Below are 27,846 nucleotides of genomic sequence, written 5' to 3'. Positions count from 1 at the left end.
GGTTCCGAAAATTATTCTTAATAAATCCACGCCTATTTTTTAAAGGTTCCTAAAATTATTCTTAATAAATCCACGCCTATTTTTTAAAGGTTCCCAAAATTATTCTTAATAAATCCACGCCTATTTTTTTAAAGGTTCCCAAAATTATTCTTAATAAATCCACGCCTATTTTTTTTAAAGGTTCCCAAAATTATTCTTAATAAATCCACGCCTATTTTTTTAAAGGTTCCCAAAATTATTCTTAATAAATCCACGCCTATTTTTTTAAAGGTTCCCAAAATTATTCTTAATAAATCCACGCCTATTTTTTTAAAGGTTCCGAAAATTATTCTTAATAAATCCACGCCTATTTTTTTAAAGGTTCCGAAAATTATTCTTAATAAATCCACGCCTATTTTTTTAAAGGTTCCCAAAATTATTCTTAATAAATCCACGCCTATTTTTTTTAAAGGTTCCCAAAATTATTGTTAATAAATCCACGCCTATTTTTAATGGTCCCCAAAATTATTGTTAATAAATCCACGCCTATTATTTAATGGTCCCCAAAATTATTGTTAATAAATCCACGCCTATTTTTTAATGGTTCCCAAAATTATTGTTAATAAATCCACGCCTATTTTTAATGGTTCCCAAAATTATTGTTAATAAAACCACACATATTTTTAATGTTCCCCAAAATTATGGTTAATAAATCCACGACTGTTTTTTATGGTCAAAAAATAATTGTTAATAAATCCACGCCTGTTTTTGATGGTCCCCAAAATTATTGTTAATAAATCCACGCCTATTTTTTAATGGTCCCCAAAATTATTGTTAACAAATCCACGCCTATTTTTTAATGGTCCCCATAATTATTGTTAACAAATCCACGCCAATTTTTTAATGGTCCCCAAAATTATTGTTAATAAATCCACGCCTATTTTTTAATGGTCCCCAAAATTATTGTTGATAAATCCACGCCTATTTTTTAATGGTCCCCAAAATTATTGTTAATAAATCCACGCCTATTTTTTAATGGTCCCCAATTAGTCTTAATAAATCCACGCCCATTTTTAATGGTCTCCAAAATTATTCTTAACAAATCCACGCCTATCTTTAATGATCCCAAATATTATACTTAATAAATCCACGCCCATAGTTTTAATTGTCCCCAAAATTATTCTTAATAAATTCACTCATATTTTAAATGGTCCCCAAAATTATTCTTAATAAATCCACGCCTATTTTTTAAAGGTTCCCAAAATTAGTGGTCCCCAAAATTATTCTTAATAAATCCACGCCAATTTTTGTAAAGGTTCCCAAAATTATTCTTAATAAATCCATGCCTATTTTTTAATGGTCCCCAAAATTATTCTTAATAAATCCACGCCTATTTTTTAAAGGTTCCCAAAATTAGTGGTCCCCAAAATTATTCTTAATAAATCCACGCCAATTTTTGTAAAGGTTCCCAAAATTATTCTTAATAAATCCATGCCTATTTTTTAATGGTCCCAAAAATTATTCTTAATAAATTAACTCATATTTTTAATGGCCACCAAAATTATTCTTAATAAATTCACTCATATTTGTAATGGTCCCCAAAATTATTCTTAATAAATTCAATCCTATTTTTAATGGCCCCCGAAATTATTCTTAATAAATCCACGCCTATTTTTTAATGGTCCTCAAATTATTGTTATAAATCCATGCCTCTTGTTTTTTTGATCCCCATGCTCCTATTTTTTAATGGTAAGAAATTCACGATACGATGCGACACAATTCCACTAACAACATTGCACGTTGTCATCCCCATTACAAATCACAACATCCAACCCTGGCATAACATACGGTTTTGACAGATCGATTGTTTTTGATTTTCAGTCAGAAACGAACGTCAAACGTGCGGTGTGTTAGTGGGTAGAGGTATTTTACATCAAGGAGATCCAATTTAATTGCAGAGTAACTAAAATTTAAAAGAAAAACATGGCCTCAATATTGAGAACCGGTAAATTCCTCCGATATTTTGCTGGTTTTACCCGAAATGTTGTTGTGAATACAGTACGTGAACCGGAAAGCAGTTCTCTGCTTCAGAATACGACATGCATGTGCACACAATTCCAAAAGTAAGTATGCGAAGTTCCCCCGGCAAGCTTACGCAATAGAATAAAGAAATTTTGAAATAAGATGAAATAACTTTGAATGAATTTTTAAAGTTTTTAATAAAAAGTGTGGAGTTTTATAGATACGTTTAGAGAATTCCAAGTAGTTTATATCATTTCCATATGTACGAAAGTACTCGAGTTCTATGATCTATAATCCAATGACATAACCTCAATGGTGTATTAAGAAAAACAAAAGATAATGTTTTATTGTTTATTTTTCTAGTGGCTTTGCCAATGGTCCTGCTGCTGCACCCAAAGCCGACCTCAGCTTGGACAAACAAATCAAACGTTTGGATAAAGATGTTCGTCGCATGGGCCGTATATCACGACGTGATATTGAAGACGTTCTGGAAGAGATTCGTATTCAGCGTTCCGCCACCAGTTCTCAATCATTGCTGATGATAAGATGTTGCGGTAATTTGGTACCAGAAGAATTGCCCGAAGTTCGTACAGCATTGGTGCAGGAGATATGGAAAACTCTAAACGCTCTAAATGTTCCCATGGATATATCACATTACAATGCTTTGTTGCGTGTCTATTTGGAAAATGAACATCCCTTCTCACCAACAGATTTCCTGGCTGAAATCGAAGCAAAGTCAATTGAACCAAATCGTGTTACATATCAACGGCTAATTGCTCGCTATTGCCAACAGGGAGACATTGATGGCGCTACGCGAATTTTGGAATTTATGCGTGCAAAAAATTTACCCGTTAATGAAGCTGTATTTAATTCACTGATTTTGGGTCATTCTCAGGTAAATATAATTTAGCTTTGTTTTAAATTGTTATGAAGTCAGCACTGTGTTGTAAGAGGGCGGATAAATAATGGTGTTGAATGTTGGTTTTATCGCAAATGATATAATAGCATGATGATATAAGCATATATAGGTCCGTACCCTTGACTTCCATGTTGTCAAACTCAACTCAGTAGACTTGAATGAGTCCACAACAGTTGGACTTCAGGGGAAACTTCGAACTTTCGTTAAGCTCTCTAAACACTTATCGGTGATGCTGGTGGATAGGAATCAGCTGTCAATGTTTTAGAAAAAAATGCAGCTGCAGATATAGGACCAGCAGGATTCATGATCCTCCAAATCCAATATATATACCATTTTATCTTCTACCTGATATACACTTTCCTTCTCTATTGATATTTCAAACTCGTTTAAAATAATATTTTTCGTTTCTTCCACATTCAGGCCGGTGATATGGAATCAGCCAAGGGTATTTTGGCCGTCATGAAACAGGCTGGTTTGGAACCAAGTGCCGATACCTATACCACACTCCTCTGCTGTTATGGTAAACATGGTGATATGGAGAGTATTAACAACACTCTGGCTGAATGTGAAAAGAATGAAATTCTCTTGTTGGACAAAGATATTTTGGATATTATCTATAATCTTACCACTAATGGTCATGGCGATAAAGTAGACAGTCTTCTTGCAAAATTCCATCGTTCTGCTGGTTTCAATCAAGATTGTGCCAATATTATTTTGAGATTGACCAACAATGGTTATGAAGATGTTTGTCTTAAGCTGTTGCGCGTTATGCCACGTGGTAATCGTCCTGATGGTCAACCCGTTGATGTGGGTACATTCTTTATACGTCAATTGGTAAAGGCAAATAGACCGGTTGAGAAAATTTTATCCATTTGCAAAATATTACAAGATGAAGGTGAGTTGTACTAAAATCTGTTTAAAATATTTAATAGATAACTCATTTTTCATTGTAGGTTTAAATACCAAAGCCCTTTTGATTGCCACCGAGGCCGGTCTTACCCATGGTCTGGTAAACAGCACCTTGCCCTTGCTAACTGAAATGAAAAATGCTGGAATACCCGTTAGACAACATTATTTCTGGCCCCTAATCTGTTCCGTTGAACCTAATCAAATTGTGGGAATTTTACGTAAAATGCAAGAAGAATTTAATATGACACCCTCAGCAGAAACCATACGCGATTATGTCATACCCAATCTCAAGGAAAAGAGTTCCGATAAAATCATTACCCTTTTACGTGATGTTGGTGTTGCTAATGGTACAGCAGCTGCTGCCACCTGTTGTGCTGCTCTCAACAATCATCACATTAAAGAGGCTGCTGCCATTATGGAAAACTATAATGCCATTTACAATTTCCAAACTTTCCGCCAACCATTAATTCAAGCTTTTGGCAAGGTGCAAAATTATGAGGCATTTGTACAGTGTGTACGTCAATTGTATGAAAGTGCCCAAAAGAAGAACACCTCAAACACCACTAACACCACAACGAATACGACTGCTGCAAAGTCCGAACAACCGAATGAAGAAGCAGAAACTGAGGAATTAGATCTGCCTACGAATACTAAGGGAGATGTAGATGTTGTGGGTGATTTGATGGTGGATGTGGCATCCTATTTCCGTACTGATCGCGTTAAAGTCTTGGAACGTCTCTTGCCCAAATTGGTACAACATGGTTTTACCATAAGCAATCAAAATGCTGAAAAGTTATCTGACAAATTGGGATCTGAAATGACACCAAGCATCTCTGAAAATTTGGGTAAATTGTCTTCCGGCGAATTGGAATTGGTACCACTAAAGAATTCTCCCAAGAAACGTGGTCTGGAAACTTTGACAGTTGAAGGTATGTATTTCGTGTCATTTGATCATTTTTATAGTCTCTTAAAAATATTCTTCTAACAACCATTTTTCTGGGCTGATAGTGTTTCAAATTTGTATAAAACATTAACACGTTCGCGGACACAAACTCAGAGAGGTGCAAAAAATTACACCCAATTTTTTTCGAAATTAGATTTTATGCATTAATTAATTATTTATTGTATTATGGATATTGATGAAATTAGTCGTATTATGTACATTAATGACAAAAACATACGATTGTATACAAGTAAAAGATTAAAAATTGACTTTGCATCATCCTACGTCACTATGACAATGAATGCTATAGCATTCACGACCGCGAACGTGTTAACGTTACATACATATGTTCCCATAACATCCCCGAGGGGACAAGGGAGACTTCATTCAGACATTGAAGACATCTCTCATTTGAGTGCACGCCGATTCATATTGGCTCAATTATATGGGACCTACTTTTTATCAGTGAGTCCGAACGGCGTGTCATACGACATTACTTGTAGAGAAGTTTTTTAATGGCTGAAATACTCAGGAAACGTCGCCAACATTACTGAGGGGAAATTTTGGCACCGTTGAAAATTTATTGATGTTGCTTGGCCTGGGGTTCGAACCGCAGACCTTCTGAGTGCAAGGCGGACATGCTAACCATTGCACCACCGTGGCCACATTACATTCTTTAAAAACAAACTTTTTTGGGTAAAAGTGACTCAAAAATTATTCTTTTAAAATCCACGGTTTCATTGGTAAACATCCCTCAAAAAATATTGTTTAAAAATCCACGTTTTCATTGGCAAAAGTCCCTCAAAAATATTCTTTTAATATATCCAAAATTTCTAGGGTAAAAGTCTCTCCAAAAGTATTATTTAAAAATCCACTCCTCCAAAAATCTTCGGTAAAAATCCAGGTTTTCTTGGGTAAAAGTTCCTCAAAAAGTAATCTTTAAAAATCCACATTTTCTTGTGCAAAACTCCCTCTAACAATGTTCTTTAAAAATTTCTTTGGCAAAATTCCTTAAAAAATTTTTCTTTAAAACATCCACGTTTTCATTGGTAAAAGTCCGTCAAAAACTATTCTGTAAAAATCCACGATTTCTTGGGTAAAGGTCCCTCAAAAAGTTTTCTTGAAAAATCCACGTTTTCTGGGGTAAAAGTTCCTACAAAAGTATTCTTTAAAAATCCACTTTTTCCTGGGTAAAAGTCCATCAAAAAATATTATTAAAAAATCCACGTTTACTTGGGTAAAAGTCCCCCAAAAATATTCTTTAAAAATTCACATTTCCTTTGGTGAAAGTCGCTCAAAAAATATTCTTTAAAAATTTCTTGGAAAAAGTCTGTGTACCATGGAAGACCCCCAAAAATGTTCATAAAAAATCAAGTGTCTCTTAGTCTATAAGTCCCCTAAAATTATTCTCAGAAAATCTAATTAGTGTTTTTCGTTTCTTGTCTTCAGAGCTTGAACGTTTCATAGCCAATTTGGAAGCCAAAGGTGAAAACACCAATAACGTTAAACGTCACCTCTTGAATGCCTGTTTCCGCAGCAAGAACCTCGAAAAGACATTGGAAGTTTTTGAACGTTTAGAAAAAGAAAACTATAGCTTGGGATCTGGTGTTCATGCCCAATTGATTGATTTGTACACCTATCATGAACGAGTCTCTGATGCTATTGCCACTCTTAACAAAGTCAAAGCCAAGGAACCAGAATTCCGTTTGGACAATGTCAAATCTGTTGGCATTGTTGAGGTTTTACTCAAGGAAGAACGTTTTGATGAGGCTTTGAAATTCTTGGAAGAGAACAAGAAACCCCAAGCTGTGACCGAAAACGAAAACAACTATAATAATGCATCCAAAGTGTGGCGCATCTTAAATGGTTTGGCCGAAACCGGTAATGCCGATAAGTTGCAGAAAATGTTTGATGCCTTTGTCAAGGGTAACTTTATCTTGCCCACAAATGTTATATTGGGACCATTAATTAAGGTAAGTTGATTCAAATTCCAGAAACGTGAAGAAATTAATTAATAAAATGGCTGTCTCCCGCTTTAGGTCCATTTAGTCAATGACAACATTCCCAAAGCCATGGAGACCTTTGAGAAGATTTGTGAAGAATACAAATCTACACCATGGAAAAATGAATTGGCTCGCCGCCTAATCCAAGCAGAAGATGCCGCCAATTTACAAAAGCTCACAGATCTTAGCACAAATATCCATGGTGAAATTAACAGCCTGTATGACTTGGTGTTCTCCTTTGTGGAATGTGGTCGTGTTAGACAAGCACGTAAAATTTTGGAAACACCCGGTTTGCGTACCAGACCCCATCGCATTGATACAGCCTGTGAACGTTACAAAAATGAGGGTATGGTAGAACCATTGGAAGGTTTGATTGAGGCCACTCGTGATCTGAATCACATTGATCGCAACAAGATTTACTATAGCCTATTGCAAAGTTACTGCAAGACCGAGGACACTGACAAAGCTTTGGGTCTATGGACAAAAATGCAAGAGGAAAATATTACACCCAATGATGAATTCCTCATCAAATTGGCTGAATTGTTGGAATCCAAGAATATCGCAGTACCATTTGTTGTAGAAACTAAACAGACAATACGTAAGTCGAAAATTGCTGCCGTTGCCAAAGCTGCCGAAGAATCTGTTAAGAAAACAGCAACACCCACAAAAGCAGCATCAGCACCTACACCTAAAGCTGCCGAAACAAGAACTCCCTCCAACATTTCCCTGCTACGTAAAGCATTGAAAAATAATGATTTGGAGGCTGCCCTAGAGGCCAAAAGTAAATTGAACCCCAATGAACAACCCTCATTTTTGGATGTTTCTCATTTGATTGAACAGCTTGTAAAGGCTGGACGTCTCAGCGAAGCCACCAAATATGTCAATGAAATGTTGGCTTCTAAATCCTATCCCCTACCCAAAGTTTTCAAATTCTATTTGAATCGCATTGCCAACAGTGGTGATTTGGAGACAATGCAAATGATTGGCCAGCAACTGACAGAGGAACAAAAACGCATCATCTCATTTGATAATCGTTATTGTCATGCCAATATTGTGGCCGGCAAGGGAGATCAATACTTCAAGAAATTAAGTGATGAACTTGCTGCTACCAAAACTCCTGAAGAAGTTGCCAAATTGGCAGAGACATTCCCACGTGGTGGTGCTTTGGGTATTTTAGAGAAACATCCCGAATTGGTGGATCAATGTAAGTTAACTTTACGACCTAAACAGTAGATATTAAACAAATAAACATATTGCCTTCTTTTCCCCCTCTCTCAGTCCAAAAATTAGCCGAAGACTATGCCAAACACAAACAATTGGGTCCCATGAATGTTCTATGGATTCATCACATTTCCAATGGCAATGAAGCTGTATCGAAAACAATTTGGGACAAATATCTTTCCAGTGCACCACGTCTAATGTTCCAACGTGTTCTACAAACAGCCCGTGATCAAAATGATGATAAATTGGCGGAAAGTGTCATCAGTCAATTGCGTGAATCAAAAATTTCCGAAGGAGCCATTGGTAATGCATATTCCTGTTTAATTGATATTCAAACAGCCAAAGGCAATTCCGACAAAGCTTTAGAAACACTAAAGACTGCAATAAAGGATGTTTGCTTGGAACACATCAATCGTACTGCTCTCTTGCGTCTCAAAACTGCATTGGAAGCCGACAAAAAAGAATTCCCCTACACCATACCTGATAAGAAAGCAAATACCAAGGGTCAGTCTTCATCATCGTCTTCGTCGAGCAGTGATGATGATGTATCACCAAAACGACCCGAAACTAGACCTACAAAACCATCTCAAAAAGATGCTTAAAAAAGAATTCGTAACTCTTAAGTTTTGTTTTTAAAAAGTAGTTGTTATTATACTAATTTTCTCCCCTATAACATTTTTATTATACATTATGTATAATTTATGCATTAAACAAAAAACAAACACACACACTCTGTAATTGCTAAGTATTGTTTTTTTTTTCTTTTTCTGTTAACGAAAAAATAAAATAATGATAAATAATTCTAAATTAAACAAAAAACCGAAAATTAGCACAAAGTGGTTTGGATTTTTCGGTAGATGAGCCATTGCAGTTCCTCTTTGAATTGAAGAACCAAAGGAAGTAACAGACCCTCGAAATATGTTGCCTGTCTGTAACTATACCTTTGATTAAATAATTAATTAAGGGGAAATTCAGACTTGCCCACTGTACCACCTAAACATTTAAGAAATTTTAGTGGTCCTCTCCTTGTATGGAAATGCAATAGGTATACATACATGGTGGATTCCGTTTTGCTTTGTAAATCGTGTTACTTGATAACACGATTTACTTGGAGTGTTATTAATTTTCTACGAACATAGCCGATTAAATATAGCAGAAATACTCAGTATATGGGCATATGGGCAAAAACGACAATAATTATGGGCAAAAAAAAACAATGAACGTGTTGATGATAATGTATCGGATTGACGATTTATAGTCAAGTTCTGTGATGTTATTTTGGTAGCGACCGACGACTTATAGATGAAACATTCGGCTGATGATATAAGCGCATATGTCGGGATGATTGCTCCGGATGGTTTTGTTCTGTGCAGGAACAGTTTGAATAGGTTATCAGTAGTGGGATTCTGTTACTCATTTTTGTTGTTACCGACAAAAATCGGTAAAATTAAATTGCAAAATTATGACTAAAACATAAAGAAAAGTTGGCATCACTGTTTATGTCGGTGGAGACACTCGACTACTTTTTATTCATCGTTAGTCCGTGTTTACACACACGGGAAAGTAAATTCAGTTTTTAGGCAATAGGGGGTAGGAAAGAGTATTGAGGAGCTCTTTCCTCTCCGCTCTCTCCCAAAAACTCAAATTACTTTCCCGAGAAATTTGTGTGTCTAAACACAGACTTACTTACCGAAAAATTTCGTTAATTATCGAAATTATAAGAATTTTAATTTTACTGACAATTATCGATAACAGCAAAAATGAGTTACAGAATCCCACTACAGTCGCTACTCAACATACATATGTATGTTGATGCTAGACTGCTTCTTCAAATCGATTCAACAACAAATCGCTTGTTGCGGTTAACTTTGTTTATTCTTTCTCGTTTGTTCTTTCCTACGTATTTCGGAATATTTGCAAATTGAGAAATAATTGAATTTATTAAAAATGAATGCGGACGGGGAACCGCCGCCACCTCCTAAACCACCCATATGGGATCCGAATAAAAGACGAGCTGGAATTTTGTTAAGTCAAAACAAAGCTTTTCTTAAAATTGATGGAAATCCAGTTAAAAACAATACCAATCCTCAAGATTCGAGTGACAATGTAGATGATGTTAACAATATAGAATACAATTTCAATGCACTCACCTCAAATGTTTTGTATCCAAAAAATCATCCTGGGCCATACTTTGTACTGGTTACAGCTGAAACCCAGATAAGCACAAGAAGAAAAAACTGTGAATTGCATTTGTATGCCATGCTTAAAAACATAAAAATTGCAGATAATTACATATGCAAAAACATCGGTTACAATACCTATCGGTTCACGTTCAATAATTCTGATGAGGCAAATGCCTTTGCACAAAACAATAATGGGTCGATTCCGTATTGCGAGGCGAGTCATGTCGTGTCGTCTATCGTCTCTGTGACAAAATTTTAAAAATGCACTACGTAAAGCGATAGAAAATAATCGTCGATAACAAGTTATTGGTGATGTAGCGGAGCGTTTTTTGTTTTGATTTCAATAAATTAGAAAAAATATCGGAACAAGTTATACACAAAAGTTATAGTTTTCTAAAATAATAAGCTCAGTGGAACTATGATGATAGTGAAGAAGATATAGTTAACGTAGCATCTATCAGACGACACTTAAGAGATAAATCTAATCCTTTAGAATTACCATCAGTATTGTGAGTTTGTTTGGTTTCTAACATTCATCAAAATAATTGTTAATTTTTTAGGTTTAAAGCCTATTTGTGGCTTCCAAAAGACGCTGTTGTTTATATAGTAGAAGCATTAAAAAATGACTTTAAAAAACTTACAGATCAACAGCAATACAGCCTTTCAAAAATCCCATGGAAGCTTTCAAAAATCCCATGGCAATGACTTTAACCTCGGGATGGCTCAACCCATATTGTCAAAGGTATTAAGTGAAGTTCTGGAGTTAATAGAGGAAAAACTGTGTAAAATATGGATTGTTTCCAAGTTAACAGAAGAGGAAAAGCGTCGAAATAAAAACTATTTTTATTCAAAAACAAATTTCCCGGGTGTTGTTGGATGCATGGGACCAAAGGAAGATGTTCGCCATTTCTAGCTTTGTTCCTTTACATTTTTAATGGTAAGGGTGGTAAAAGAAAATGTGTCAAAATTGCTCTATCATGAACATTTTTACCAGAAAAGTAAAGTAACGGAAAAATGGTAGATCTGGCAGCAATGTCAAAAAGAAACATAAAAAATCAATTTTCGTCTTTTATTTCACAGTTTTTAATTTAGTTTTATCAGCGTTCGACTTTTTCTCCTTTTTTCGTCCATTTTCTTCTTTATTGTGAAATAATCGTCAAACAAAAGTCGAAAAATCAGTTCTGCCATTTTTTACCTGCAGAAATTTTGCTGGTAGCCTGTGGTAGAAGAGAAAGCCATTTTCGCTCTCTCTCCACTCTCACTCACTTAAAAATTGCTTCCAGTTTTGCCACTTTTCGAGGTTATGGAACGCTTTGCAGGTTAAAAATGGTAACAAATGGTAAAAATGGTAACCTCAGGTAAGTAAAGGAACACAGCTTATATCTGAATAGAAAAGGATATTTTAGTTTAAACGTTTTGTTGGCAAGTACGTTATCAGTTTCTACTTCATTTTGAGTTTTTTTCATTTTCTACCTCAGCGGATTGTCCAATTTCACTGTTAAGCTGAAAACAGATACAACGTTTGATAAAAGTTTTGCGTTGGGCGTCGAGAAAAAAACAACAACAGCAGGGCGACGACGATACCAAAGTCCAGCGTTTATCTGTTTGTCGGCATATAATTCAAATGAATTTGAATTTTTCGGCATCATGCCCAACAGTGTAAAAACGGCCAAAACGACACAAAACTTTACCCAAACGTTGTATCTGTTTTCAGCTTTATTATCATCCCATGTCTCTTCAATTCCGTAGATCGCACCTGCAGGATTTGAAACCATATTAATTTGCAGTAAGTCTGCTACCCATCGACGACAAAGATGTTTCTTGTGGTGGTCCACCTCCTGTAGCTGTAATGTTCTTCTTATTTTGGCCTTTTTTCTTTAGTTTGGATTTAAAATGTGTCCACACACTGTGTCATTCATCTGGTGTACGGGTTGGTGGACCACAACTATTTAATTGCTCCGCAACATCCTCCCACACCTCATCAAAAGTGGCTTTAGTTTCGCCAAAAAGTCTGACTCCACGAGCTACGTTTGGGTGGGCTTCCATTTTTTCAACCAGCATTTCAAATAGCTGTCTTGTAGTAATTTTCATTATTATAAGTACTGAAACACCAAAAACGTATATAATATTAAATAAATTGACTTAAAACAAATAAAAATGTTACTTACGTTTCAATTTTTCGTTTTTATTCGTTAGTAAAAATGTACGGCGACAGCTAATTTGTTGTCGCCGGAAAATGAACATTACGGCGACAAAATTTGACGGCGTCAGGCGAATATTGCCGTACGGAATCGAAAAATTGCATTTGGCAACGCGACACGACTCGCCTCGCAATACGGAATCGACCCAGTAATTTCACTGTATTTTTGCTGGTGCGGACGCAGAAAGTAAATGGCGTACCGAAAATCCTCAATATTGCACACATTAGCGACTGTATAACTATGGAAAATTTCAGTTCATATGACATTGATGGCTTGTGTAAACACCTCTTAAGTTGTTGTACACTGAATTCAAAAAGCCTGTTTTGTTGTTTTTGTTTGGCGATGTATCTACCGGGTTAAACGCATTTTACACTTATAATTAAAACAGGTGTTTTAGGAATTTTTTAAAACATGTTAGACGTAAAAGAATTTACTTTGACGTATACGCAATGGAATTGACAATTCAAACCCAGTGGATTTATTAAATCCGGTTAAATGTAAACGTATTATAACGACATAATAGTACGACTTACGTTTTACGTACACATAATTCTTACGCAGTATTTAGTGCATCTTCTACAACAATTATTAAATTTGCAACTTGGCAACCCTAAATTGAAATGTCAAGCTATGTATTTTTTCATTCGGCATATGTTCTGTTGGCGGAGATAGTTTTGGACAATTAAACGTTTTGTGTGTAAATCATTAAAATACAAGGTGGAATATTGGCCATGACTGGTAGTCATTCTGAGAGTAACACCTCCACATCATCAAATTCTTCAGAGGATACAAATAATGAATCTCGTGAGGATAATGAGAAAAATGGTATAACTGGTGGCGGTGCAAACGAAGAAAATGTGGTAGAGACAAAAACAACATCAGACAACAAAAGCAAGGATGTGAAAGTGTCTGACATCGCTGGTGCAGAGGATGGTGGAAGCGAGAGCAAGGAAAAGTCGAAATCATCACCTAAAAATGAAGAAAAGAATTCAAGGAAGAAAAAGAAACACGAATCTAGTTCAGAATCATCATCATCCTCAGATTCCGATACATCGGACTCCTCAAGTAGTTCTAGTGATGATGGTGAAGTTTCCTCCAGTTCAGATTCATCATCAAGCAGCGAGAAGTCTAAAAGTAAAGTTAAGAAATCAAAGAAAGAAAAGCTTGTGAGTAAGAAACAAGTGGTAGAAAAACTAGAAAAACCAGCAGAAGATGTGTCCAAGGAGGCAGAGGAAACTGTAAAAGTTACTTCAAAGGAGGATTGTGGCGAAGAAACTGACTGCAAAGAGCCAGATGGAGATGCCACAAGGGAGGAACCCAAAAATCCACTGCCAGAAGACAACACAGCAGCAAATGATGCTGAGGAAGGCGAAATCACAGAAATCAAGGAGAAAACTCCAACTGATGTTCGTCGATCTCGATCAAATGAGAAAGAGCTTAGCACAAATAAAAGCCGTTCTAGAAGTTGCTCAATGGAGCGAAGAAGCCCATCAAGAGGCAAAGAAAGCCCTGCAAGAAATAACAGACGTCCATCAAGGGATAAACGCAGTTCCTCAACGGCCAAAAGAAGTCCTGCAAGAGATAGCAGAAGTCCATCTAGAGATAAGCGGAGTTCTTCACGGGCCAAAAGATGCCCCTCCAGGGACAAACGAAGCATTTCAAGAGAAAATAAAAAACTAAAACGAAGTTCTAGATCAAGATCTAGAAGTAGAAGCCGTAGTAGGTCGCGAAGTCGTTCTCGAAGACCAGAACGTAAACAGCGATCACGGTCTCCAAGACGTTCACGCTCTAGAGAAAGACGACATGAACGTCGACGTACCCCATCTTCTGAGTATGAGTCCAGAAGGCGTTCACGGCGCTCTGAGTCATTGGAAAGAAGGAGAGAAGAACGAAAGAGGCGCCATGCAGAACGTGACGAGAGAGAAAAGGCAAAACGTACAAGGCGTGATGAAGACGACTCTTCAAAGTCTTCAGCGGACAAAACGAACAAAGTATCGGAGGAAATGGAGAAGGATAAAGAAAATGATAATGCCACAGTCACAGATCCCAAAGCCAAGATTACTGAACGTCAAAGAAAGACAGTGGATATTCTAACATCACGGACTGGTGGTGCCTATATACCACCGGCTAAATTGCGTATGATGCAAGCAGAAATAACGGACAAAGCTTCCGCAGCATACCAACGTATAGCTTGGGAAGCCCTGAAAAAATCCATACATGGTTACATTAATAAAGTCAATGTTGATAATATTGCAATTATTACGCGAGAATTGCTCAAGGAGAACATAGTACGAGGTAGAGGTTTGCTTTGCCGTTCCATTATTCAAGCTCAAGCTGCATCGCCCACATTTACCCATGTTTATGCCGCATTGGTGGCCATTATTAATTCGAAATTCCCCAATATTGGAGAATTGCTGCTAAAACGTTTGGTTATTCAATTCAAAAGAGCCTTTCGGCGTAACGATAAGACTGTCTGTTTGTCATCTTCACGTTTCATTGCTCATTTGGTAAATCAGAGGGTGGCACATGAAATCTTGGCCTTGGAGATTCTTACGCTATTGGTTGAGTCACCCACAGATGATAGTGTTGAAGTTGCCATTGCATTTCTAAAGGAATGTGGTATGAAATTGACGGAAGTATCCTCAAAGGGTATTGGAGCTATTTTTGAAATGCTTAAAAACATCCTGCATGAGGGCAAATTGGATAAACGTGTACAATATATGATTGAGGTTGTCTTTCAAGTGCGCAAAGATGGTTTTAAAGATCATCAATCCGTTATTGAATCCCTGGAATTGGTGGAAGAAGACGATCAATTTACCCATTTGTTAATGTTGGATGATGCAACCTCACCAGAGGATGTGTTGAGTAAGTTTTAATAACATGCGGATGTACGTTAGAAATTGTATTCTAAAAGTTTTTTTTCTTTCCTTTTCAGATGCTTTTAAATTTGATGAGCAGTACGAGGCCAATGAGGAGAAATACAAAGGCCTAAGTAGAGAAATTTTGGGTAGTGATGCTTCAGACTCTGATGATTCTTCGGGTTCGGGTAGTGATTCAGATTCTGAATCATCTGACTCGGATGATGATAACAATGAGGATGGAGATAAGCCCACAGCTGGCGACATTATTGATAACACCGAAACAAATCTAATAGCTTTGAGACGAACCATCTATCTTACCATTAATTCCAGTTTAGATTATGAAGAATGTGCCCATAAGCTGATGAAAATGCAATTGAAGCCGGGTCAAGAAATAGAACTGTGCCACATGTTCTTGGATTGTTGTGCTGAACAAAGAACTTATGAGAAATTCTATGGTTTGTTAGCTCAAAGATTTTGTAATATTAACAAATCCTACATAGAACCATTCGAGGAAATTTTCAAGGATACCTACCAGACAACACATCGTTTAGACACAAATCGTTTGAGGAATGTGAGCAAATTCTTTGCTCATCTGCTTTTTACCGATGCCATTAGTTGGGATGTTTTAGATTGTATAAAACTAAATGAAGACGATACCACATCATCGAGCCGTATATTTATTAAGATTCTGTTTCAAGAATTGGCCGAATACATGGGCCTTGGTCAATTGAATAAAAAACTAAAGGATGAAGTTTTAGCTGAAAGTTTGACTGGATTATTTCCCAAGGATAATCCGCGAAATACCAGATTTTCCATTAACTTCTTCACCTCGATTGGTTTGGGCGGTCTAACAGATGAATTAAGGCAATTCCTAAAGAATGCTCCCAAATCGGTGCCTGCCATAAATGCTGAAATATTGGCAAACAAGCCAGTAAATGTCTCAAATTCTTCATCGTCTTCATCATCAAGTTCTTCATCATCGCCCTCAGAGTCTTCTTCATCATCTTCAAGTTCTAATGATTCATCATCCGATTCTTCAAGTGATTCAGAAGCCGACAAGAAAAAGCGTAAAAGTAAAAAAGGAAAATCCAAAAAGAAGAAATCCTCCAGTAAGAAGAAGAAGAACGACAAGTCTAAAAACAAAAAAGCCTCTAAGAAAAATTCTACGAAAAGGAAATCTAAGAAAGCTGACTCCTCCTCCGAAGATGATTCCTCCAAAAGCGAAAGCAGCAGTAGTAGTAGCAGTGAATCGAAATCATCATCAGATAGCTCAGATACCGAACAAAGTGATCGGGATAAACGGAAAAGCAAGAAAAAGTCAAAGTCCAAAAACAAGAATAAGAAGACTGTAAAATCCAAACAATCTGACTCGGAAGACACTGAAATTGAGCGGGAAGTTAAACGAAAAAAGAGAGAAGAAGATTATGAAAATGGTTCCCGTGAATCAAAGCAAAGAGGAGAAGAGAATTATTCCAGAGATGATATTGGGAAAGATCGTAGAAAAGATTATCGTGGAGATAAACGAGAAATTCCACAACGTCGTGACAGTGAAATTGAAAGACGTCGAGAGGAGAGGGAAAAACGACATCGTGAACGTGAGAGAAAACCATCACGTTCAAGGTCAAGATCTCGTGGTCGTGGACGGCGCGATATTGAAGATCGTGATCGTCGTGAAACGAATGGTCGTAACGATAGAAAAGAACGCGAACGTGACAGAGATTCTGATCGTCGTCGATATCGTAAAGATAATGATCGCAGTCGAAGTCGTGATCGTTATGAAAAACGTGAACGTGAATATTCACGTTCAAAGTTACGAAATACTTCTAAGGAACGTGGATAGCTATAAGGACTTCACAAATAAAGTAAAGTTTTGTTCTTTTTTTTAATATTTTTTGTTGTAAAAAATTAAATATCTTTATAATATTAACTTACAATATACATTATGTGTGCAAATATTTGTACAAAATATTAGTTCATAATAAATATATGAAAAAGTGTAGCGGTTGTTTTTTTTTTTCAAAAAATTATATGCGTAACGGAATTGGACAATAAGCTTAGGAGGACCCAAAGAAGACAATGGAAATGTATTCTTTTTACGTTTTTGCTAGTAACTGTAAATAATTAAGCTAGTAACTACCTTAACCAATAAACGCCTACTTAAGTCCAATTTACATATGCACATTAAATGATTTCGTTTTACGAAATCCTAGAATCAAATGAAGTGTATTTACATCTGGTTTTTTGCGTCATTTGCTTACGCACACAATCGCACATACACACTTACCCAGCCAACAATTTTTGCCGATGGCTCTGATATCAGATTTTTTTCCGAGATTTCGTAACCTTTCCGATTATTTTCCGAGTGCTCTGTACAATCTCGGAAGGGAAATTTTGATTTGTTTTCTTTCCGATTAGTTTCCGAGTACTCTGCACATAATCTGAAAGAATTTTTGATCTGTGTATTTTTCTCGCGAGCAAAAATCCCGTACTCTGGTTGAGAGTTGATTGTATACAAACAACGCCAGCGACAAGGGAAATTTCTTTGCTTTGTTTGCATGCTGTACCTTGTTTTTTAGTTATTTCACAGCAGTTAAGTGAGTAAGACGTAGCGGAACAAATTATTGTGTGTTTTAAAACAAATTAAAATTGGAAGTTTGCATAAACATTTTCAGCCCTATTCTGAACATTCCCATGGGAACTGTTTCCCATGGGAGCGAAATTTCCCATTCCCACGTTTTCCATATTCTAAACGACGTGGGAAGAGCAAACCATGGGAGCTGAAATTTCAAAATTCGAAATTAGTTACACCAAATTATTATAGCATACTTTTGGGAGCTGTAAATTTTGTTTTGTAATACAAAATGCCTATTTGCATTGAATTCGCGGTTTTTGAATTAGATTAGAAAAAGCACAACTCACTTAATTCAACAACCGTGCATTGATTTATGGATTTTTAAGTGAATGGAGTCAGCGATGTGTGATGTTGTTCTAGTAAGCACATTTTCTTCAGAATGTGCGAATTTGTGTAAGCATTTTTTTAATTAGTAGGCAAAAATAATTTTTGTGTATAAAGTAATCGGAACTTTTAAGTGTGTAACGAATTTAAAAATTTAACGAGTATATCGCTAGTTTTACTTATTCCTAATGATCACTAGAACTCGTATTTTGCATATTTAAAAAAAATTCAAAAAGATAAATTCGGACATTTTTCTCAATTATTACATATTTTTGCGTGTTAACATATCGTCACCATAAATTTCCGAAGAGGTATCTAAAAAAAAATAAATAAATAAAACACGTTTTTGATTGAATCTAAAACTAACTAAAACACGTGCCCTTGAAACATTTCAAGCTTATACGTTCAAAAATAACGATCCTATTCAAGAAAAGGCATTTCGGAAAATGGATTAGCATTGCAATAATTTGGCATATATGTATGTACGTTTGTGTGATCGTTGTCGTGTCGTTGAGGAGACTAACACGTTTTCAATAGAACGTTAGTCGTCTGATTTAAAAAACCAGAAGGTTATATTACGAAAATGAATAAAAGTTGTAAAGATTGTATATATTATGGCTATTTTCCAATATATTTTAATAATTATTGCCAAAAATTCTTTTGAAATTGATTTGTTTTTACTTGCTGTGCTGCGTTAACAGAATCAACCATGACTCTTTTTCTCGTATTTCAATACATATGGTCTGTTCCAGAACTGCAAAAATCTACTAATTTTTACTACTTTTTCGATTGTTCGATAACATAAAGGAAAATTTTTTTATCGGTGTAAAACAGTTAGTTTCTTGCAGGTTTTTGTATCATATAAGAATATGCAAAATCCGAAGTCTACTAATGACATATTTTACAGTACATTTTGTACGCTTTTATTAAGCAAACACATGGCGATTATAAATATTTGCAATAATTTTGTCGTGTAGATGTCTTAAAATATGAAATTTCATAAAAATATGAAATTTCTAGAAATTTTTTTTCAAACTCCCACACTGTTTGCTGGGGAGATTTTTCCCACAAAAAGACACAAAATTCTCCCACAATTCAAGATAGAGAATGTATACTTTTTTCCCATGGGAACAAATTCCCAATTCGAACTTCATTCAGAATGAGGGGAGATGGGAAATGGGAAAAAAACTCCCACAAAATTTTGTTCCGAATACGAAAATGTGGGAATGGGAAAAAATTCCCAACTCCCATGCGTTCAGAATAGGGCTGTTTGTAAAAAGCTGTTTATAATAACAAATATTGTTAATTCTATTTTAGATACGCAAAATAAAGAACAACATCGTGATGACACATGGAAACTTTATTAGGAATAGTTGTGTTTTATAATTTTGCAAACACACAATATTAGCGGGCAGCAGCAATGAATACTATTAAATCCAACTTGTGAAGATGATGAAATAAAGAATAAAAAAATTCGCATTAAACATTCGAACATTTTCCGAAATATAAATCACCGGAATTTTTTCCGATTTTTGGATAAAACCTTACGAAAATATTCAGATTTTTTCCATATATCGGATAAAATATCCGATAATCTTCCGATTTTTTTTCCGAATATCGGATCAAACATCCGATAATCTTCCGATTTTTTTTTCCGAATATCGGATCAAACATCCGATTTTTTTCCGAATATCGGATCAAACATCCGATAATCTTCCGATTTTTTTTTCGAATCCGATAAAACTTTCCGAATTCGTGGGCACCTTCACACAATTTTGTTCCGATTTCTGAACGAATTCGACATCAGAATCGCATACTTGTGCAGAGTTTCGTTCCGAATTCGGAAAAAAATCGGAAAAAATTGTTAGCTGGGTATACAATAACACAAACACACGCACACAATATATTTATTCAGAGAAATAGGAATTTCACAACACAAATGTGTATCGAATAACTTAATTTAATTCTAAAAACAAAAAAAAACATAATTTTTGCAAGTTTTTTAAACATTAAGTGTGTCTGCGTACTCGATAATTTGTAATAATTATTACAAATTATTACTGAATGTTGTCTTTTTACACAAATGTTCAGTAAAAGAGAATGAATTGAGAAACTTGTTTTGAAATTTTTATTACTGAGAAGTTATAATTTTTACTGAAGGAATTTTGTTCAGTAACATTTTGTAGCTTTAGGCAGTTGTCAAAAGTTTAAAATATTTAAATATCGTAAACGTAAATATTCACCCTTATTACGGTTGGCGTAGTCGTAGACGTTCAAGTGACGTAGACGTTGTCGTAGGCGTAGACGTTGGCGTAGTCGTAAGATACATTTTTATATGATGAAAAATTATATACAACGACATTTTTTGTCTTTTATAGCATTTTATGTCCTTAAAAAATCGAAAGAAATACATTTGTAATTGCCAGAACGCATTTCTTGGTTTAAATACAACATTTATTTTTTTGATACGACAAATCGGTATTACGTATGGCGTAACACGACAAATTGGTATTACGTATGGCGTTGAAATACGAGGAAAGAGTCGTGACCGATTTTGTAAACGACAGCATATAAAAATAAAAACAAATTAATTTCAAAAGAATTGTTTGGCAATGATTGTTAAAATATATTGGAAAATAACTATAATAAATACAAATTTTACTACTTTGATTCATTTGCGTAAGATAAATTTCGTGTCTTTATCAGATGACAAACTTTCTATTGAAAATTTGTTAGAGTACTCATATAACGATTGATGCAATGTAAATTTCTTAGTTCTTGCTCAAAAGATGATTTCAAACGAATTGTTCTACAATTAAAAAATATATATTTTTTAAATTTTGTATGAGAAAAAAATTGTCGTTGTCGTAAATGTTACGTGGTACCAAAAAATATCCCTACGCCAAACACTTATTTTGATTGTAAAAACTATAGGGTTAGTTTTTCTTCTGAATTAAATGTTTAAAAATGATCTACTAATAATTCTAATTATGTTTGTTACCAAAAGAATTCTTTAAAAAATGAAATTTTTGCTTTTTTGTTCAAAAACATACATAATACCAATTAGACGTTACGACACGTCAGCTTGTAATTTTGGATACGACAACGCCAACCGTAATAAGGGTGATTAATCAAATTGAAAACCTTTACTGAATGTTGTGTTTTTACTTTTTTAATTTTTTTCTTTGAAAGAGTTTAAAATGCTTTACTCTCTAAAAAGAAGTTACTGAGTAATATTTACTGAGAAAGTACAAGGACAAACCTATTTATTTTCACTTTTGTCATCGTTTGAGTGTTTTTGTTTTTCTACAACACACACAAACAAACAAAGACATCAAAAAACAGTTGAATTTTTTGGTAGTTTATGACAAAAAAACAGGGCTGCTTATAATAGTATGGTGTTTTCGTGCGTTGTTTAGAATAAATGACGCAGCTATCGTCATTTATTTTTGTATGGTAAATGACGCAAAATGTTGCCTGTTTTAGCAAATAAATGACGAAACAGCTCCAAATGACGAAAAAGTTGCTAATGTAAATTGGACATTAAGCTAGTAACTGCCGAGAGAAGGAATATTTAGAAAAAGTGTGAATGCGAAAACAACAACTAAGGCCATTTTTTTGTTTTGCCTTATTAAGGCGAAGGTCATTTTTTTAGAGTGATATTTGAATTAATTCTCTTTCGAGTTGAGCTATTTAGACCTAATAGGTACATAGAAAAATTAGGAATCCACCGAAGTCCCACACATTCAACCACTATGCTACGTTTCACGGGTGGTTAGACCGATCATCAGGCATATTGAATGGTGTTTTTTTTTAGTGGGTGGACGAAGGCTAAGCTTGGAGACTAGCATTTATATCACAAATCATTCGAAATTTGTATATTCGAATTATTTATTTATTTTAATGTTAGTCATTTAATTCCAAACCTTTCCTATAGTCCGACTTGGCTGGTAACCCTATTTTTCAATGCTTTATTACAAATACTAAGGCAGCTTTTTTCCACCTTTTATTTTATTTGTTCTTCTTTATCAGAAGATTTTGATCATCAATATTTGTCATCGGAATCTTTGACAAGTTGATGGTGGCTTAGAACGCTAAGACGCCTGCAACCGTGTCACTTGGTTGTTGGGGTCCCAGGTTCGAATCCCAGCCTGGCTCATGCTGAAATCATTTTTTTGTTTTGCCTTATTAAGGCGAAGGTCATTTTTTTAGAGTGATATTTGAATTAATTCTCTTTCGAGTTGAGCTATTTAGACCTAATAGGTACATTGAAAAATTAGGAATCCACCGAAGTCCCACACATTCAACCACTATGCTACGTTTCACGGGTGGTTAGACCGATCATCAGGCATATTGAATGGTGTTTTTTTTTTTTTTTTAGTGGGTGGACGAAGGCTAAGCTTGGAGACTAGCATTTATATCACAAATCATTCGAAATTTGTATATTCGAATTATTTATTTATTTTAATGTTAGTCATTTAATTCCAAACCTTTCCTATAGTCCGACTTGGCTGGTAACCCTATTTTTCAATGCTTTATTACAAATACTAAGGCAGCTTTTTTCCACCTTTTCATGTTTATATTATAGCCTTTTGCAGGGTTAACCTTCTTTATAAGGATTTGTTTGACGTATATGTAATGGAATTGACATTTAAAACCCAGTGGGTTTGTTAAATCCGGTTATATATAAACGTACTATAACATTCAGGGGCCTAATTACGACATTCGATTCGATCGAGTATTTACTCGTGAATGAAAAAATCGAACTATGGAAACCTATTCGCGTCACCAACTGTACATTTACTAAGGTAGATGCATTAGCAATCTGTTACAACAATGTCAACATGTTTTAGAAAAATAAATCATTTCGTACATTTTTCCGGCATAACTTCATTCCGAAATTATTACCCAAAATATTGTTCATCGAATTCCACAAATATTTACATTTTTCATTATTAATTTTTTTTCTAGTTTTTGCTTTAAAATAAACAAATTACCTTCTTAATGTTCTTTTAAAAACACATAGGTTTTCATAGTTCGATTTTTTTTCATTCACGAGCAAATACTCGATCGAATCGAATGCCGTAATTAGGCCCCAGTACTACAATAAATGTGATGATCAATAAAAATGGTGTTAACAAATTAATAGAAATACACTTCGTTTAGTGAATACATTCAAGGGGAAACAGAGTAGTTAGCTAGCTCATCTAGCTAGCTTAATCGCTCCTTGCTTATCATGTTTACAAAAAAAGCTTCGTTCCAGTACTTTTTTAATGGTAAAATGTTCAAAAGAGAAAACAGACAAAAATGAGTTCAACGCACACATTTTTCCAAAATGTACGGGAACGGAAAAATGGCAGAAACGTAAAAAAATCTGGAACAAATGTCAAAGTCGGCATGTCAGCCAATCGGAAGGCGACAAACATGTTGAACATTTTTGCTCGCTCAAATTTGTCGTGTAAAAAGTTTCTAAAGAGAAAGCTATTCAGCGCCATTTTTGTTCAAAGAGAAGTGAACATTTTGCAACTTTTTTGGTGTACGGGAACGCATTTCGAGTAAAAATGTGTTAAATGTGTAAAAACTTGTTAGTTCTGGAACGAAGCTGAAGTCTCACGCGGATATCAAGAAGTCCACGGCAAAAATACAAGATTGCAAAAAGGATTCAGCATCACGTCTACGTCATTTGCGTACTATATTAGGTAAATATGTAAAAGTATTACTTTTTTAATGGTAAGAGTGGTAAAAGAGAAAAGTGTCAATATTGCTCAAAATTGCTCTCTCATGAACATTTTTACCAGAAAAGTAAAGGAACGGAAAAATGGTAGATCTGGCAGCAATGTCAAAAAGAAACATACAAAAATCAATTTTCGTCTTTTATTTCACAGTTTTTAATTTAGTTTTGTCAGCGTTCGACTTTTTCTGTTTTTTCGTCCATTTTCTTCTTCATTGTGAAAAAATCGTCAAACAAAAGTCGAAAAATCAGTTCTGCCATTTTTTACCTGCAGAACTTTTGCTGGTAGCCTGTGGTAGAAGAGAAAGCCATTTTCGCTAACTCTCCTCTCTCACTCTCTTAAAAATTGCTTCCAGTTTTGCCTCTTTTCGGGGTTAAGGAACGCTTTGCAGGTTAATAATGGTAACAAATGGTAACCTCAGGTAAGTAAAGGTAAAAGTTGTAAAAGTCGTAAACGATTTTCATATAAATTTTGTGTACGGGAAAAATTGGTAAAAATTGTAAAAACTTTTTAGTTCTGGAACAGAGCTAATACAAAAATGTGCCGAGGGCAAAAAAAAAATTGTTGCCTAGCCAAATCTACATTATAAAAAATTTTTGTTCCATAGATTTTGGCTAAGGAATTTATGGTGGTATGGTAACATGTCCACTTCAGAAAGTACACATTTTAAAAAGTAGTAGCTGGTTTACATTACGACGAAATCCACTCGATTTTAACTGTCAATTCCATTGCTCAAACGTCAAAAAAAATCCAATTGTATTCAGTTGTGACAGTTGAAATACACTCGATTTCGTAAAGAAGCTATAAAGACTATGCTATCCAGTGAATTTTAGTTGTCATTTTCATACAATTTATGTCAAATAAATCGAGATAATATTCTTAATTATCGTTTAAGTGTATAGTCTAAACAAAGCTTTAGCACAATCGAGACAAACCAATCCGCCAACAACTAATGTCATGTTCACACGAGCGTTTCAATTACGTTGTTCGCCTGTCGAACGACGTACACGAATTAACCCGTTTCCACGACACCATTCGTAATTAACAGAAACATAAACAAAATTTCCTTCATTTTTGTTTCCTTGTTTTCACGAAAATTTGAACCGAAAACACATAAAATTTACATTAAATGAATAGGAAAAGCAATAGACTTTCCTTCAAATGTATCTTCTATATTTAACTACACACATTTCATTCATTTTTTCCATAAATTCTGAATAATTTTGTATTTTCAATATATTTTTATATGTTTCTATTTTCAAAATTAAAGAGAGAGAAAGACATGTCAAAACAATGTTTGTGTATACAGACTTTCAGTTATTTGTTTCCTTTTTGTTTCTGATTTTTTACGCGATTTTGAACTAATGGACAAGAAATGTGTGTGGAATTAAGAAGGAAACACAACCACCTACCTTCTGCATCTATATAAAATGTTTAGTTCATTAATATTCATTCATCTTTATCATGGTAGAACAAATACAAGGTAAAGTTAATACTACAACAAATACAACTCGAACAACAACCACAAAGGAATTTGTTTTTGTTTGTAAACCTTAGTGTCAACGTAAATGTAAACAAAACAAGGAAATGTCTATAAATTATTGGAATTTAAAAAACTAATATTTTTTCACATTTGATTGAATATTTTGGAAAACATGAATGAAAACTCGTTAGATTTTCAATTTGAATGTTTCCATATCATTCCACTAAATGCATAATTTCTCGCAGAAAGTAGAATACTTGCAAAAATGTTTCGGGTCGCTGGTAATTCATTGAAAAAAGAGAAGATGTTTCAATCATTTGCTTTTGAAAACAAAAAAGCACATGTTTATTAGGGCTTTATTCTTTTCAAGTTTAACAAAATACCACACATATTATCAAATATTGTACCGCCTCTATAAGCGATGTTTTAGTGTGCGGCATGTCGTTCGGACCTGGAGGAGGTTACATGTCAATGATATGAAGCCGTCTTTATGGGAAATAGTTTTTTTCTGATGAATAAATTTGTTCTTCAAAAATATATATCCCTAATATACATCGAACATAGAAATAAATACATAAAATGTCAAATGGAATTTGACATTAACACTACAACCCAGTTCAGTCAGCTGGGTATTGCTGCTACCTTTTCTTGTTCTACCATGCATCTTTATCCTTTTTTCTAAAATTTTTTGTGTTTATAACAAATTTTACAATTTTGAATTTAGACATGTCATAATTAATTTTTTCGATAAATTCTCTCATTTGTTAGGGATGGGACATACTTATTCGTCGTTCAGAGCGTATTTCTAATCGAACAACGTATAAAAATCGTCGTTCGTTCATAGAATTTTGTGTGGGGAAATAAGTAATTTATTCGTAGTTATGGGTCGAATAACGAATAGAGCACGAACGACGTACCGTGGAAACGGGCTATAAAAGCAACAAGCCGACGAAGTGAACTTGGTATTATTTCATTTTTGCAGCTTGGCTCTGACAAAAGCAACAAGAAAAGTAAAACAAACATAAAAGAAATCAACCTACCAAATCGATCGACGTTGTTTTGTGCTGTCAACCCAGCATCAAACCTATAGTCCAATTTACATATGCACGTTAAATGATTTCGTTTTACGAAATCCTAGAAACAAATGAAGTGTATTTACATTTTCTTTGCGTCATTGCTTACGCATACAATCGCACATACACACGGATACAATAACACATACACACGCACACAATAAAAAAAAAAAATAAGAATTTCACAACACTAATGTTTACCAAATAACTTGACTTAATTCAAAACTGAAAAAAATTTAATTTTTGCAAGTTTTTTAAACATTTATTTGCACTTTTGTCATCGTTTGAGTATTTTTGTTTTTCTACAACACACACAAACAAACAAAGACATCATAAAACAAACAAAGAATAAATGACGCAGCTATCGTCATTTAATTTTGTATGGTAAATGACGCAAAATGTTGCCTGTTTTAGCAAATAAATGACGAAACAGCTTTAAATGACGAAAAAGTTGCTAATGTAAATTGGACATATGCTGCTATAACAACCACAGATGCATTATTTGGTTTATCAGTCACTCCCAAATGGAATATGTGAAGAACATGGACGAATTTTATGTCATAAATTTGAGGTTTCTGAAAAAGTATTACTACTCGGACCATAACGTGATCATTTTTAAAATTTCTATGTTTGGCTTAGAACAGGAAAAAACGTTTTTTGCAATTTCAAAGCGATGATGGCAAAGGGATTGAGCTACAACCACGATCTGCTGTTAGTTGAAGAGGTCGTTGGAGCTGTGAATCCTCTAAACAAAAGTCTCCTGAGATGTTATGAGGACTCCAGTTCAATCGCCTACCTTTCGGATTAAGTCTGATTACATGCACTTGGAAAAAAGGCGGTCCTGCCAAAGCTGTCAAGTATGCAAATGTCACGTCCACAAAAAATATTCTTTAAACAATCCACGTCCCTAAAAAATATTCTTTAAACATGTCACGTCCCCAAAAATTTTCTTTAAACAATCCACGTCCCCAAAAAATATTCTTTAAAAATCAACGAATGCTAAGTTTACATTTACGAAATCCACTCGATTTCATCGGTCAATTCCATGGCTCAAACGTCAAATGAAATCTCATCCGAAATCCATTGGATTTCATTTGACGTTTAACCTATGGATTTGACAGATGAAATCGAGTGGATTTCGTAAATGTAAACATAGCAGAACCCAAAAATATTCTTAAAAAAATCAACGACCCCAAAAAATATTCTTAGAAAAATCCACCTCCCTAAAAATATTCTTTAAAAAATCCACGTTCCCAAAAACATTCCTAAAAAATCCAAGTCTCCAAAAAATATTCATAAAGAAATCCATGTCCCCAAAAATATTTTTAAAAACTCCATGTCCCCAAAAAAATGTTCCTTAA

At 34.7% G+C, this 27,846-nt stretch overlaps 2 protein-coding genes across 2 annotated transcripts; both read left to right on the top strand.

The window, feature by feature from the left end:
• The first annotated feature begins 3 nt into the window (after window positions 1-3).
• bsf (bicoid stability factor) lies at window positions 4-8,734 on the top strand. Its single transcript, XM_073969709.1, has 7 exons — window positions 4-2,102; window positions 2,365-2,896; window positions 3,341-3,815; window positions 3,874-4,758; window positions 6,222-6,745; window positions 6,812-7,979; window positions 8,054-8,734. Exons 1-7 carry the CDS (start codon window positions 1,963-1,965, stop codon window positions 8,596-8,598), a joined length of 4,269 nt encoding a protein of 1,422 aa, XP_073825810.1. The 5' UTR covers window positions 4-1,962; the 3' UTR covers window positions 8,599-8,734.
• A 4,276-nt stretch (window positions 8,735-13,010) lies between these two features.
• ncm (pre-mRNA-splicing factor nucampholin) lies at window positions 13,011-17,240 on the top strand. The gene is made up of 2 exons (XM_073969710.1): window positions 13,011-15,245; window positions 15,316-17,240. The coding sequence occupies exons 1-2, from the start codon at window positions 13,112-13,114 to the stop codon at window positions 17,079-17,081; spliced, it is 3,900 nt and encodes a 1,299-aa protein (XP_073825811.1). The 5' UTR covers window positions 13,011-13,111; the 3' UTR covers window positions 17,082-17,240.
• Window positions 17,241-27,846: the final 10,606 nt, after the last annotated feature.

Source organism: Musca autumnalis, unplaced genomic scaffold (genome assembly GCF_047663935.1).
Source record: "Musca autumnalis isolate F117 unplaced genomic scaffold, ASM4766393v1 scaffold_2, whole genome shotgun sequence".
Taxonomy (NCBI): domain Eukaryota; kingdom Metazoa; phylum Arthropoda; class Insecta; order Diptera; family Muscidae; genus Musca; species Musca autumnalis.
This window is presented reverse-complemented; position numbering and strand designations above follow the sequence as displayed.